Source organism: Meleagris gallopavo, chromosome 28 (assembly GCF_905368555.1).
Source record: "Meleagris gallopavo chromosome 28, MGAL_WU_HG_1.1, whole genome shotgun sequence".
NCBI lineage: Eukaryota > Metazoa > Chordata > Aves > Galliformes > Phasianidae > Meleagris > Meleagris gallopavo.
The window spans coordinates 3564363-3578031 of record NC_139431.1 but is presented as its reverse complement, the minus strand read 5'-3'; the positions used below and the strand labels follow the sequence as shown (position 1 = coordinate 3578031).

The 13669-nt window shown below is 54.3% G+C and overlaps 1 protein-coding gene across 2 annotated transcripts; it reads right to left on the bottom strand.

The window, feature by feature from the left end:
- Window positions 1-1361: 1361 nt before the first annotated feature.
- Window positions 1362-11879, bottom strand: TAFA3 (TAFA chemokine like family member 3). Of its 2 annotated transcripts, none has more exons than XM_085210443.1 (6): window positions 11646-11879; window positions 8374-8450; window positions 8067-8182; window positions 4036-4185; window positions 3328-3452; window positions 1362-2742 (listed from the first exon to the last, which is right to left on the bottom strand). In XM_085210443.1, the coding sequence occupies exons 3-6, from the start codon at window positions 8179-8181 to the stop codon at window positions 2731-2733; spliced, it is 402 nt and encodes a 133-aa protein (XP_085066569.1). In that variant the 5' UTR covers window position 8182; window positions 8374-8450; window positions 11646-11879; the 3' UTR covers window positions 1362-2730. The 2 variants fall into 2 exon arrangements, with proteins under 2 accessions (XP_085066569.1, XP_085066568.1); XM_085210442.1 differs by having other exon boundaries at window positions 1363-2742; window positions 8367-8450; window positions 11646-11876.
- Window positions 11880-13669: the final 1790 nt, after the last annotated feature.

Genomic DNA, 13669 nt, shown 5'->3' with positions numbered 1-13669 from the left:
ACGACAAGCTGGGAAAGGCACAAATTAAATTGCAATCTCCCTCATTGCTTTGCACAATGCCAACAGTGCCAGCAGGAAAACAAGGTTAGAAATCACTTTATAAAAATGAAAATCTCTTTTAATCCCTGATTTGGTCGGTAAATAGCGCGTGCAGAGCGGGCTGTGCCCCATCCCCACTGCCTTCACCTGGGGAGGGCACTGTGAGATGGGCAGAGAGGAGAGCAAAGGAAAGGGCCGGCGGGGTTGGAGCAGTGGGTTCTGAGCTTTTATAGCTCAGAAACACCCAAATGAATAATTCATTCCCTTCCTTAGAACATCCCCACAAATGCTTTAATAAAACACGAGGCTGTGTGATCCTGCAGCGCTGCTTTGCTGCCCGGAGCAAACATGGGGCAGCGGCTTTGGCCACGACCCCCAGCTCAGCACCCCCATGCGTGGCCCAGCCGTCCCACTGCTCCTGCCCCAGTGATGCTCTGTGCTCCTAAATGAGGCACCGCAGCTGCACGGTGCACCTTCCCCTTGTGGCTTCTGGAAGAGACAAACCTTTTCCTTGCTCATTGTCAAAGCAGCGCTAAACCAAACGGGCCGACAGGAACAAACCGAGTGACAGCAGCAGGGCGAAGGTGGCGGGGGTTACTTCTCTTATCCTGCTACAGGGGAAAGAAATCCAATTAAGCCTGAAAGGCAGAAATTTAAAGCCACTAAACCAAAAACGTCCCTCCTGCTCTAACCTGGCCTGCGGCACTCATCACCGTGAGGGATGACAGCAGGAGGGGATGCAGCGGTGGGAGGAGCAAAACTCAGGGTTCACAGCCAGGCTGGGGCAGAGCAGTGCCCACGGAGATGGGTTTCCCCCCATCCGAGCTGCAGGCGATGCCCAGTGGGGCAGCCCACCCTGCAGTGCCACCCGGCTGTGCTCTGTGCCGGCAGCATCGCCCCGAGCAGCTCAGCACTGCTGACAGGTAACGCTGATTTATACCGCGGAAATAAATGAGTCTGCTCTGCAATTCCACCTAATTTTGTCTCCCATTTCAATTTTCCATCTCTCAGCGTAATGCCGGATGGTTAATTATGTTTCCATCTTACTTCGCAGATAATACACCCCCTCGTACCGCATGTCGTCGCTTCTCAAAGGGTCTCATTTTACCTTTCATTTCACCACCTAGCACAGCTCTAAATTTAATCAGCTTGTAATTTTTGGATATTTTATCCATTAGGCCTTTGTTATTGTGAAGTAAAATGGAATCCTTGTCTTTTAATTCGCTCTCTAATAATTCTCCACCAAACCTTAATACAAAGGGTTTTTTTTCTCTCTCTCTCCCCCCCCCCCCTCCCCAAAGACTAATTGAACGAGGTGTAATTACAATACCCAGGAGATGATATGGAAGCATCTGAACTGTGACAGCCTCCAGGGGCTGTGCCTTTTGAAGGGACCACGCTCAGTGGGGATGGGGGCACACTGCAGCTCCTGGACCCCCCCTGAGAGCAGGAGGTGCAGCATCACTGCCAGGAGGAGCCCACTGCCCCCATATGTATCCTCCCATGGAGGAGGCACACAATGGAGGGGATCAGTGCTCAGCTCACACCAAGGGGATATTTGCTCCCCCAAACCATGATGTGTCCTGTATGCAAACCTCTGCTGGACAATGGGATGCAGACCACAAACCTCTGCTGGACAATGGGATGCAGACCACAAACCTCTGCTGGACAATGGGATGCAGACCACAACCTGAAGGATCCTCCACTCGCCTTTGAAGTGTAAATCAGCCTTCCCTGAATTAAAACCCCTGCTCTCATTCAGAACACCTCCCATTAAAGGAACTGATGGAAAGCCCAAATCCTGAGTGCTTAAAACCACAAAGGACTCAACAAATCAGCAAAGCAATTTCATGTGTAGGGGAACCAATGCAGAAATGTCTCTCTGTGGTCCGATGGCACTAAAAATCAGTTGTGAGCATCAGAGCCTGTGAGGGTCCCTCAGCCCCATCACCAGCACTGCCCCTCAGCTTCGCAATGAAGAGATCTTCTGCAGAGATTAAACTGGATTTAATATTTCACAGTCTGCTATGTACATCAGTCTGCAGCAGCATTACGTACCCCAGAATGGGAGCACCTCCACGCTGGGTCTGTGGGCCCCCACCTCCCCTCCAGCTGCAGAGAGGGGACAGAGCACATCTGGGGGGCACGGTGCCTGTTTCCTTAATGCCACATCCAGCCCAGGGCTGCAGAGCCTGCACGTGTCCAGCATGGAATCCTCCTCTTTATTCTGAAATTAGATGCAAACACGAGCAGCAATTTGGTGCCTGAGACTGGCTCTGCAGGAACAGGCATTAAACTCGCCGCCTCGTTAATGCAATTATGGAGGAAGGAAGAACCAACAGTGTGCTCTGTGGAAATGTTTTGCCATCTCCGGAGCCCGAGGAGGTGTTGGACCGCCCCGGTATCGCCACTGTGGGCAGCGCTGAGCTGGGTCTGCTTCCAGGTCAGGGAGAGGGAGGCAGCAAGGCTGTCTGTGCAACTCCCACAGCACTGACCTGCGCTGTTTCAGCTGGGAATAAAGCCCTGCTGTCTGTCTGTCTCCATAACTGTCAACAATCGAAGCATTTTATTTCAGAGGATGGGAAAACGAGCCCATTCCTTGGCTGCGGGGTGCATCACGGGGCTGTGGAGCTCCCATCCCATCCCATCCAGCATTGCGATGTCATCAGGGCTGACTCCAGGCTGCAGGAGCTACCGGGTGACCTGCAGGAGAGGAGATGATGAGCACCCAGCAGATGCAAACATAACCTGCTCCTTGCATCCCGCAGGGCGGTTGTTCCAGGATTATTTGTGACCCCCCTCTGTGACCGTTCCCACTTTGGGATCTGTCTGCACTGGGAGGCTGAGGGCTCAGCTTTGGGGGGGGAAACCAAGTAATGCACACCAAGAGCCAAAGGCAGCGATGGGTGCCCAGGGCAAAGAGACCTTCTCAGACATCCACACACACTTGAGCAGGAAAGTCCTTTGGGTGATCCGAAATAATGGCAATAATGAAAAAAAAAAAAAAAAACCCCCCAACACTTTTTTAAAACGATAATTTTACGGCAGGGGATGTGGGGTGAGAAGAGCTCCAGCACAAGGAATAATTACCCTCGACTGCACGAACAATGATTACAAAATTATGCAACTGATTAACCGTGACATATATGTAATTACTAATGTGTTTGATAAAATTTTAATTACACCTTGTTCTTCAGGGCGTTCAGCAAGCCATGAAAATAACAATCATGTGGTGCTTTGCCACGGGTGGCCCCGGATGGGGGGTGGGGGGGCTCGGGACTGACGTACCTTGGTGGTCTTCACTTTGTTGCCGCTGCTGCAACTCCAGCCTGAGAGGTCGGGCAGCACCTTGCACTCCTCCCCAGCGAGGCAGGGCTCCATCTGGCACCACCACTTCTGCAGCACGATGGAGGCTGGGGGAGAGCAGCCGTCAGTGAGGGGAAGGGACCCGCTGCTCCCAGTGCCCCCAAAGCATCCCATTGCCTATCACTGCCCCCATCATCAGCCCCATCCCTGGAGGGCAGGGGAGATATCTCTGCTCTGGGCCCCACTGCTGATGCAGAGCGACTGTTCTTTGCTGCCCAGCTTTGTGAGACTTGTGTAACCCATGCCAACAGTGTGGATAATTAGAGGGGGCTTCCTTATCCTTGGGAAGGACGGCACAAAAGCTGTGTGGGACAGCTTGAGGATTAACCTGGGTATTTCCTGGCACTGTGCACAAATGCACCGCAGGATGAGAATGAATAATGCACCGGCAGAGGCTCCCAGCTGCTCCTGGTGGCCCTATGGTAATGGCATGTGACGTCAATCGATGAAATATATATAGGCTGAGCTGTGCTTTGTGCTCCTAAGTGCACCGGTGATGGCACTGCGTGGCCGGAGTCACGTCCCTGCCCCGGCTGCAGGCACACAGGGACCAATGCTGGGGAGCTCTGGGGTGGGGGCAGTGACCACAAGGCATCCCCAGCACTGCCCCCCTGCCCCGCAGATACTCACCATCCACACAGGAGGGGGCTGCCCGTGTGGTGCCTGCCACCTGTCCTGGGAAGCAGGAGCACTTCACGGTCTGGGAGCGCTCCTCTATCTTGTTCTTATTGCAGCACCTGTGCGCTGCGATGACCTCGCAGGTGCCGGGCTCCACGTGTGCTGCAGGAGAGAAGGAGCTGTGTGATGTGGGGACTAAAGGAAGCTCAGCACGGGTCCCATCCAACCTGGCCTTGAACACCTCCAGGGATGGACGGGGCATCCACAGCCTCTCTGGGCAGCTGTTCCACCACCTCACCGCTCTCACAGCAAAGAACTTCCCCCTGACATCCAACCTCAATCTTCCCTGCCTCAGCTTCAAACCATTTCCCCTTGTCCTGCTGTTATCTCCCCTTTCCAAGAGTTGATTCCCCTCCTGTCTGTAGGCTCCCTTTAGGTACTGAAGGCTGCACTGAGGTCACCCCGCAGCCTTCTTTTCTCCAGGCTGAACAAGCCCAGCTCCCTCAGCCTGTCTTTGCAGGGAGGTGCTGCAGCCCCCTGATCATCTTTGTGGCTCCTCTGGACCCTCTCCAACAGCTCCCTGTCTTTCTTGTACTGGGGGCTCCAGGCCTGGACACAGCACTGCAGGTGGGGCCTCACAAGAGCAGAGCAGAGGGGGACGATCACCTCCCTGTCCCTGCTGGCCACCCCTGTGCTGATGGGAAGCGCTGGTCCTGCTCCAGACCCCCCGGCATCCAGCCCTGAAAGCTCTCACACCCATCACTGAGCACAATGAACAGCTTTTGCCACAGCAAAGCCAAGAGCCTTGCAGAAACAAATGAGCACAAAGGCTAACCAGAGCTGATAATGAGAGGTGTGCTTTGCTGCAGGAGGGGACATTGCATCGTTCTGCCTTCAGCTCCCAGCACAGCATCACCATCCTGGCCCCCAGCACTGCAGTTTTCCCACTGCACCGTCCTCGGGATGGAGAAGGGAGAGCCAGGGGAGTGCTCCCAGCCTGCAGAAACCTCATAGGGAGCAGCAGGAACCCCGGCTGCTCTGCTGCTCCCTCTCCCAGCGCCATTAAAATATTAAGGGCAGAAAGAAAACTGATGTGCTGGCTTATCACCGCCGGGATCTGGGTTCAGAAGCTGGTTAGCATCGCAAATCAATGCATTTCGCTGGGTAACGGCCCACGCAGGCACAATACAAATTAGCCAAACAGGGCTGGATAGACTTGATTCCCATGACCTGAGCACCGCTGATCCCTGCAGGTCCCGTTTAATGAGCACCAGCGGAGCTTGTTGTGTTGGCATCACTGCCTCGCTGGGTATGGGCTGTCATGCAGCTGCTGGGCAGAGAGGGAAGAGGGGAAGAAGGGAGCTGGGTTCCTGCAATGTGCACGCAGATCCATGCATGGGAAAAGCAGCCTGTGCCATTACTTGCTGTTATTTATTGTTATTTCATGGTCATTTTCTTTTAATGAACCATCGCTTTCATTTCTGCCCATAATAATTACACAATTACCTATCCTGGAAGTATTTTGTAATAGCATCTCTGGCCATAAATTTAATCCTTCCTTTTAAACGCCATCATAATTCAGTTTTAATGACAGCCTCCACTGTTTCTGTATGCAGAAATTAAACACTTTGGTGAAAGAGAAAAGGAAAGCATCATTACAGGACAAACGTGACCACGACTCGCTTTGCTTTTATGGGATTTTCACAGGACAAGCAAGGATGCCGGGGTTTGGTTGGCTGTAAGAGGGCACCTGGGGGGCACAGAGCCCCAGGGTAGCTGCAGTGAGCAGCCCATGGAGGAGAGCAGAGAGTGAGCACAGCAAACCCTGCAAGCCTGGGACAGCTCCAGCACTGCTGGCACACAGCTGCCTCCAGCAGAGCCCTTTTAAGAAACTCTTATCTGACGGAACCATAAAGGAGCCGTGAAAGCACGAGGCTTTTGAATCCCGTGGGTAAAAAAATAAAACAAAAATACCATCCTACTCTGGCTGACCTTTAAGCAGTGGCAGAACGGGGCTGCTGATGGCACAACCTGAAACGACAACTTCGTCTCGAGGAGGAGCAGGCAATGCCCTGCGTGCTCAGTCTAAGATCTCGGCGCACTGAAGTGCAGGGTAACCGCAGGGCAAAGCCAACACCTGCAGCACCAAGCAGGGCAGGAGGGCGGGGGGACCACGCTGCCCACCCAGCAACAGCCCCACTGCTACCACGGCTTAAATAATTCATGTCTTAAAATCACTACTGCCTCAGGTGCATGCATTATTTAAAAGGGGTTTGGAGAGAAGTGCTTCTGTTTTTATTGCTCGTTATCACTGTGCGCCGGCTGGAGCTTTTTAGTAGCTTGTCGTATCAGAACTCAGCTCATCCCGTTCCCCTCTGCGGCACGTACAAGTGCACGCACGCACACACAGCTGCTCCCCCAGCTCCCAGCACCTGATGCTCACGAGCAGAAGAACAAATCCAGGGATTGCATTGAGAACTGCTGATAAGGTGCTGCTGTGGAAACCCCCGCTGCTGGCAGTGTGTCCCACTCAGCTGGCCAGGTCTTCCTCCTGTGCCCGCTCAGCTGAGCGATGGCTGTGGGTGGTGGCACGGATGGCACTGTGGCTCTCACATTTATCAGAAGGTGCTGGGGCTCCATCCAGAGCTGCAGGGCTTGCTGCTCACACAGCAAGCTGCACGTGGGTCATTCTGCACTCAGTCTCCTTCTCCATCCCCAGATGACTCCATCTATGCACAGGGTCCATGTGGCTGCTTAAATCCAGTTGCACACACCAGGATGCACTGCTCTGCTTTGACGTCAGCATTCTCCAGGTGTGAAGTGAACATGAGCAATTAGACTTTACACCAAAGCCAGAGGTTAAAAATGCACTGTCTTCCTGGAAGGCCAACAGAGATCTGCACGTTCCATCCTTTCAAGAAATTCCCCAGTTTACAGGCTGTGAAATCCTGTGGCTGCGTTGTCACAATTGCATCCTTCCTCCTGCAGTTTTTCACTGGTAGGTGACTAAATGCAGTGCCGTGCACAGACAAAAGCACTGCATGTGTCTGTCCCTCTGTGTATGCCATCTGCCAGCAGCAGAGGTGCAGCAATCCCAGCCCACACCTCCCGCTCAGCTCGGTGTGCAGCAGCATAACTGCAGGCTTTCCAGGGGAAAATGTCATCGCCACTGAGAACACAACCTTATAAAAGGGCATTCCCAGCATAACCTTTACTAAAAGATGCCCTAAATGAAGCAAAAGCACGGGGCAGACAAGTGGAAAATGAATGCTATGAACCACCGCAAAACCGGGAAAGCAAGAAACAGTGCAAGCAGCAAAAGTCCTACAGCAACCATAAAGGATGTGCTGCAAGAAACTCTCGACAACACAGAGACTCAGAGCAGGGTTGGACTTCTCAGCGTGTGCTCCCATTATGCCCTCTTTGCTGTGGATCAGCGTTTGCCTGAATAAGAAGCACAGCTCTGGTCCTCTGTGGGTAAATCTTTGCGAGTGAGAACCCCCAGCTCTGCCTGTGGGCATAGGAACGGATCAGTGCTTCTTGCTACAGAGTTATGCACATAACTCCCAACCCCACACACATGCATGGGGCACCTTCCACAACTCGGAGTCACAGCTGTGTCACCTCAGGGTCTGGCCATGCCTCAGGGCAGTGGTTTTGGCTTTGCTTGGAGCCAGACCAGATCCCAGCAGCCAGGGCCATCCTTGGGGTGGTGGGGGAGGAGTGCCCTCCCCTGCACCCTCCAGACTGGAAGGAGAAGCAGGTAGCCCTGACTAGCTGGCTGATAGAGCCCCTCGGGAAGATACACTTCAGTTTTAAGCAATGAGGATTGGGATTATAGGATTAGAAGTGCTTTAACTGTCAGGGAAAAACGACAGAAATAGGACGGGGTTAGGTGTGGGGTCAGGCTGTCGCACGGTATTTTCAGATTAACCCTTGGCTGCCTGCTGTCCTAGAGACAGCCCCGAGGCACAGAGTGCATCCAGGTCACACCGTGCCATGAGCCCCCGGTGCCACAGGGACATGAAGCATCACTTCCCTACCTGAATGGCTTCTGTGGTGGGTGGAGGCCAGCGTCAGTCTTCCCCATAGTGTGGTAAGGCAGAGAGTGAGCACTAAAACCCATCTGCTCAAGCTTTGTACGTCCCTTTCACTCATTCTGCCAAGAACGAGAAGAGAGAAACACAGATGGAGGGGGGCTGGGGGTGTCCCAAGCACGAAGCCATGGGGTCAAGCCTTCCCCCAGGGCAGTGGGGGCACGGTGGGGATGCACCCGCCTCCCCTGGGCTTCATCTGCAGCAGGACAGCAAGAAACCACAGCAGCAAAGAGGAGCACAGTTTACCTCTTACCGGGGCTTCCAGCTAACAGCCGTGCATCCGCCAAGCACAGGTGTTGGGAGCTTCACAGACAGCAGACATCAGAGCATCTGAAAGGGGAGACACAGACAGCCCCATGGGCACGCTGCTGGCAGAGCAAACCACGAGAAATCCATTCCCAGCTGTTTCCACGTGCAGTTATGTGCTCCCATCACCTCGTCGGGGGTGAGGCCATCCCCGTGCCCACTGGGGTCTGGTGAGCACATCCACGTAGCGCTTCAGTACCAGCCCATAAGTTACTGATGGAGGTCAGGGATGAGCAGGAACAACACCTGGGCTCTCACCTGCACCCCACAGTGCTGCCCAGCACAGTGCTGGGAGGAGAGAGCTCCAATGCCCAACAGTCCCCTAAATGAGGATCCTGCTCTGGCCAGGCTGGGGCAGTGAAAGGAGTTCATCTCACGATGTGGCAGCACAGAAAACACTGACATTTTTAACAAAAACAAGGTGATGTGAGGTGGTAAAGGGCACTACTTGTTCTGAAACATTCCAAAATGAATCGAGCTGCTTTAAACTGACATTTCAGAACAGAAAGCGTTGCGTTCCAAAATGTTGATGTAAAGTGATACTTTCCATTTTGATTTTCTGAGCTGGGGGGAAAAAAAAACAACAGAAAATGTCACCAAAATGTTGATATTCTCCCAGAGGAAAGTGATCTCAACACAAATGTGTTTTATGCTAGAAAACAATTCAGAGGCACAAAAATATTCTTTACGGGTATGGCAGGACAGCAGTGCATGCAGTGGGACAGCGTGGATGTGCAGGTGATGCGGTCCCATTGCTGGATCTGTCCCTGTAGATCCTGTGCCCACAGCCCAGCCTGGTGCCTGGAACCGCTCTGCAAGGGGACTGCACAGGCTGGGAGACATGCATGATGCTCACACACAAAGTCCCCCTAGGATAGAAAAACACAGCTTTGCAGAAATTGCTATTTTGACAGTTGCCAGCCTCCAACACTGTGAGACACCAACTGCAGATGTTCAGTCTGACAAAGTTTCTCAGCCTGGGATGTCATCGTGAAATGAAGAGTGATGTGGCGGCACATCAAAGCACTTCATTTTGATGGAAAATATCAGTGTTTTCTGTTCTGTTCTGTTTGGAATTTGGTTATATTTTCTGTTAAAGTTCTGTTAGCTGCTTTCTGCCCACCCAGGACCTGCAGGGTCCGACCGTCTCTGCAGGCAGCTCTCAGGCACAGCCACGGTGCCAGAAGTGAGCGTGGCTCTCCTGCACACCACGTTGCTGCTTTCCCAGCCCTTTGCACAACAATTTTAATTTTTTAGCACATTTGTTAACCCCAGCATGGAGCAGTGCAGGACAAAGCACGGGTGGACTTTGCAGCAGTCCCTCACATGCAGCCTCAGGGACCTCAGCACTGATGCAGAGGGTAAGAAGTCCCAGATGTGAACCTGGAGGTTCCTCCTGCACTTGCAGAGGTAGCCCTGCAGCCAGGGATGCTCCGGTGCTGGAGCACAGCCCGGTGCTCACAATGCTAATGAGGGGTTCTGTTGTGCCAAATGATGTGCTGAGCTCTGGAAGTCGGGAGTGCTCCTTGCAAAGGTCCTCATGAGCTGAATAATTACAGCCAGCAAAATTCTACCCAGAAAAAGAAACAAAGAGACAGGGGAGGCTGGATGTGAATTGGCTGTCTGTGCTAATGAATGCTCCAATGCAGCTCCAGTATCACCAACCCTTGTGCACACCTGGCCCAAGAGATGTGCCATTTGTTTGAAAGCTATTTTAGCACTCCTGCTATATCAGCACAGCCTGGAACTGTGCCATTTTTGTTGGATGTAAGAAGAGAGTGCTCTGGTTCCCCAGGGCTCTGCAGTGGTAGGCAGCCCCATGCCCAGCCCAAGTGGGGAAGAGACCCCAGAAGAACCCAGCAAGCACAGAAACCTCTCTGTGATCACTGCAGATGTTACACTGTCTATTGGAGGGGCAATTTGATTTTAAAGCTTCCCTGAAGCACCAAGTCAGGCATCTCAGCACAGAGTACAACGGCAGCACTCTTGTATGCACAATTTCGGGTTAATGCTGGCCAGCAGCTGGCTACACCCAGCTCCCTGAGCAGCACTGATGATGCTTAATTAAAGGCGAGGGTGGGGAGTCATAGCTATGAGGCTGCAGCTGCAGAGCTAGGAATGCACTCAGGGAGCTGCTGTGCATACCTGGATGGACACCATCAGGAGCTCTGTGCAGCAACTCCCACCCTGCATGTGGCTCCTGAGCTGCACCACTGCTCTCCAGAGCCAAACTGCAGAGCTCCAGCCCTCTCATACCCTTCAGTTTAGCTCCAGTTCCAGATGCACTTGCAGCACTGCAGCTCACAACGTCCCACAACCCCAGCGCGGAGGGCAGCACGAGGCATGAGCTTGGCAACCTGGCAGGGGGGCACAGGAACACAGAGTGCTGCTTTCCATAGAAGTGCTCTCTCCTCCGTGCTGGTTGGTTTTCAGCTCCTTCCTCACTCCTTCTGTGTCTGCAGCTTTCTCTTCCCAGCTCAATTGAGCAGGAGAGTTTTTAACTTGAATTCAGCCCAAGCACGGCCCTGATTGCTGCCCCCTCATCTCGGTGAATCTCACCTTCCTGCTGCTGCTGGCATCCTGAAGGTCAGCATTGACCTCACCCTCCCCATGTGCCAGGAAAACAGCCACACACCAGCGGTGTGAGACCCAACCATGCTCAGCAGAAGCCAAGGGAGCCTTGGCACCAGCGGGGAGGCAGCTCGAGGTCCCCCAGGAGATGCCACATTCCCCCGCGTGGGCTCTTTATAGGATCGTGGGTCCCCTAGTGCAGATGGTACCTCGCAGAGCACGGGCACCCTGCGTGCTCACGGGCTCTCCCAGCCCCGGCGGCTCTAAACCCCGCACCGCACGGACGGGAAGGGACTAACAGCAGCAGGGCACTGCCGCTGCCTTCGGAGCCGCTTGGCTCGAGCGGATGGCAGCGCATCGCCCTGCACGCTGCGCACCGGGCCCCGTGTGGGTCACCGGCACCGATCCGGGACATCGCGGACCGAGACCCGCTGCCCGCAAAGGAAGCGCTTCTCGCGCCCCGCCGGAGCGCCCCGGTTCTCCCGCAGCGCTCCCCGCACGGACAAGCCGGGCACAGCTGCTCCGCCACCGGCCCCCGCGACGGCCCCGACCCCGACGGCACCGCAACTCCGCCGCGCTCGGCTCCTGCCCGAGGTCCGCTCCCGTCCCGCCCCAACTTCGCAGCCGGCCGGGCCGGACCGCAGGTACCTGCCGGTGCCGTCCGTGCGGGCCGGGGCCGCCGCTGCCCATGGCCGCCGTCCGTGCGCTCCGCAGGGTCAGCGCCTGCTCCGCGGCCCGCTGCGGCCGTGGGCCGGCTGGCATCGCCGGGCGGCGGCGCCGGCAGCGCTGGGCTCGGTCCGCTCCGCTCGGCGGGGCTGGGCGGCGGCGGGGGCGGCGGGGCGCGGAGCCGGGCGGCCCCGGTGCCCGCGCCGGCGCGAAGGGGCGCAGCGCCGCCTGCCGCCGCCTCCCCGGTACCGGCGGAGCGCTCCCGGCCGCCCCCCGGGCTCAGCCCCGGCTCCGCGCCCCGATGGCCCCGCGCGGCTCTGCGGGAATGGCGCGGCCCCGTCCCGGTTATCCCCGCTGCTCATCACCGGGGCCGTTAGGAGCGGTCATTCAGAGAGCGAATTGATCTCCCCAACGTACCCCCCTCCGTCCATCCCCGAAAGAAGAACAAAGCCAAAACCGTGGGACGGCCCCGGGATTGCCCTACAGAGCGCTGGGCTGCGCTGTGCAGCCGCTCGGAACAAATCGCAGCCCCTCAGTGCCTCCGCAGCACCGCACCCGGTCCAACACCGCAAGCTTTTTTTCCTAGGAAAGGCTGCAGGACAGCATCCTCACCGGGGAGCGTTTCTTCTGCGTGGACCCACAGCACGAGCTCAGGCGCATCCTTCTATAATCTCGGTTTGATTTATAGCATCTCCAGTTCGGATCACTGACAGCCCAACACAGAGGCACTGCCCAGCGCCACTGCGTCCCATCAGCTCCAGGGGCAGTGGGGATCCGGGCCTCTTCCCTGGGCCGAGAGGAACCCTGCAGCCAGGGGATGACTCCCGGCCTTAAACCCTTCATAAGAATAGATTCCCTCTGCTATTTCACTAAACTGAACTTTCTTGTCCCCTTTTTGACAGGGAAAAATCACATCACCACGTTAAATCGGTTAGATGTGGCTGCTCAAAAGAAAGGGGAAAAAAAAGCTCTGCAAGATTAACCCAAACTCCAGTAATAAGAATTAAGGAAATACGAGCATCGTACTCTTCAGATCAGAGAGTAATGGGGAAATTAATGGGAAAAAAATTTATACAACATGAAATTAAGTCTGCTCTTTGTATTCATTAGATAGTTTGTCAGAGAATCCACAAATTGCTGTGATAAGTAAATACAAACATATTACTTTCCAGATCGCAAAGTTTTAATGGAAATCATCAAGCACAAACACAATCAAAACCACCTTTCACATCAGCCAAACTCCAATTAAATTAGGCCAGATTATTCAATAAGGAAGCCTACAAAATCAAGCTCTTTATTGATGCAATGGCGTAGAAATACAAACTCGCTGCTTTCCAGATCACAGCATTTCAATGCAGGGGATGAATTAACACTTCAGCAGAACTGATTTCATTGAAATTCCGGTGAAGAGAGCAGTAATTTCCCTTCTCTCCACTCCTCGGTGTACTCAGTAGACTCTCTGCATTGTCCTCATTCCTGGCTCTGACTCTTCCAGGAGTCCCTTACATTGCTGTAGAGGAAGAGAAGGGGAGGAACAAAGCTGAGTGCCCGTAACAAGGCTGGCAAGGAAAGGAACTGCACAAGAAAACCTTGGAAAAAATCATTTCCCCTTCAGCTGGAGGGCTGTGTTCATGTGGGGAAGGTCCCCTGGGCAATGTGAGGAGGGGAGGTGGGTTTGTAGCAGCAGAGCCCAGCAGCAGACCTCCATCCACCCGCAGCAGAGGTGATGGGGACAGCCCAGAGCACTGCACACTGTCGAGGTGTGGGCAGAGTCACAGCTGAGCTCTGGGTGCAGCGCCCTGCAGAACAGCAGAGCAGACACACAACGAAGATGTGTGGCTGCAATCAAATCATCCCTTCAAAGAAATAACAGTAAATTCTGAACTTCCCAATTACGGGGGACAGGCAAACCTTGGAAACCATTAAGAGCTGCTTCTTCTGTTGATGAATTATCCGGAGCGCACAGAGCTATTTGCGGGGCTTCACTGTATTACACTAATTATAAA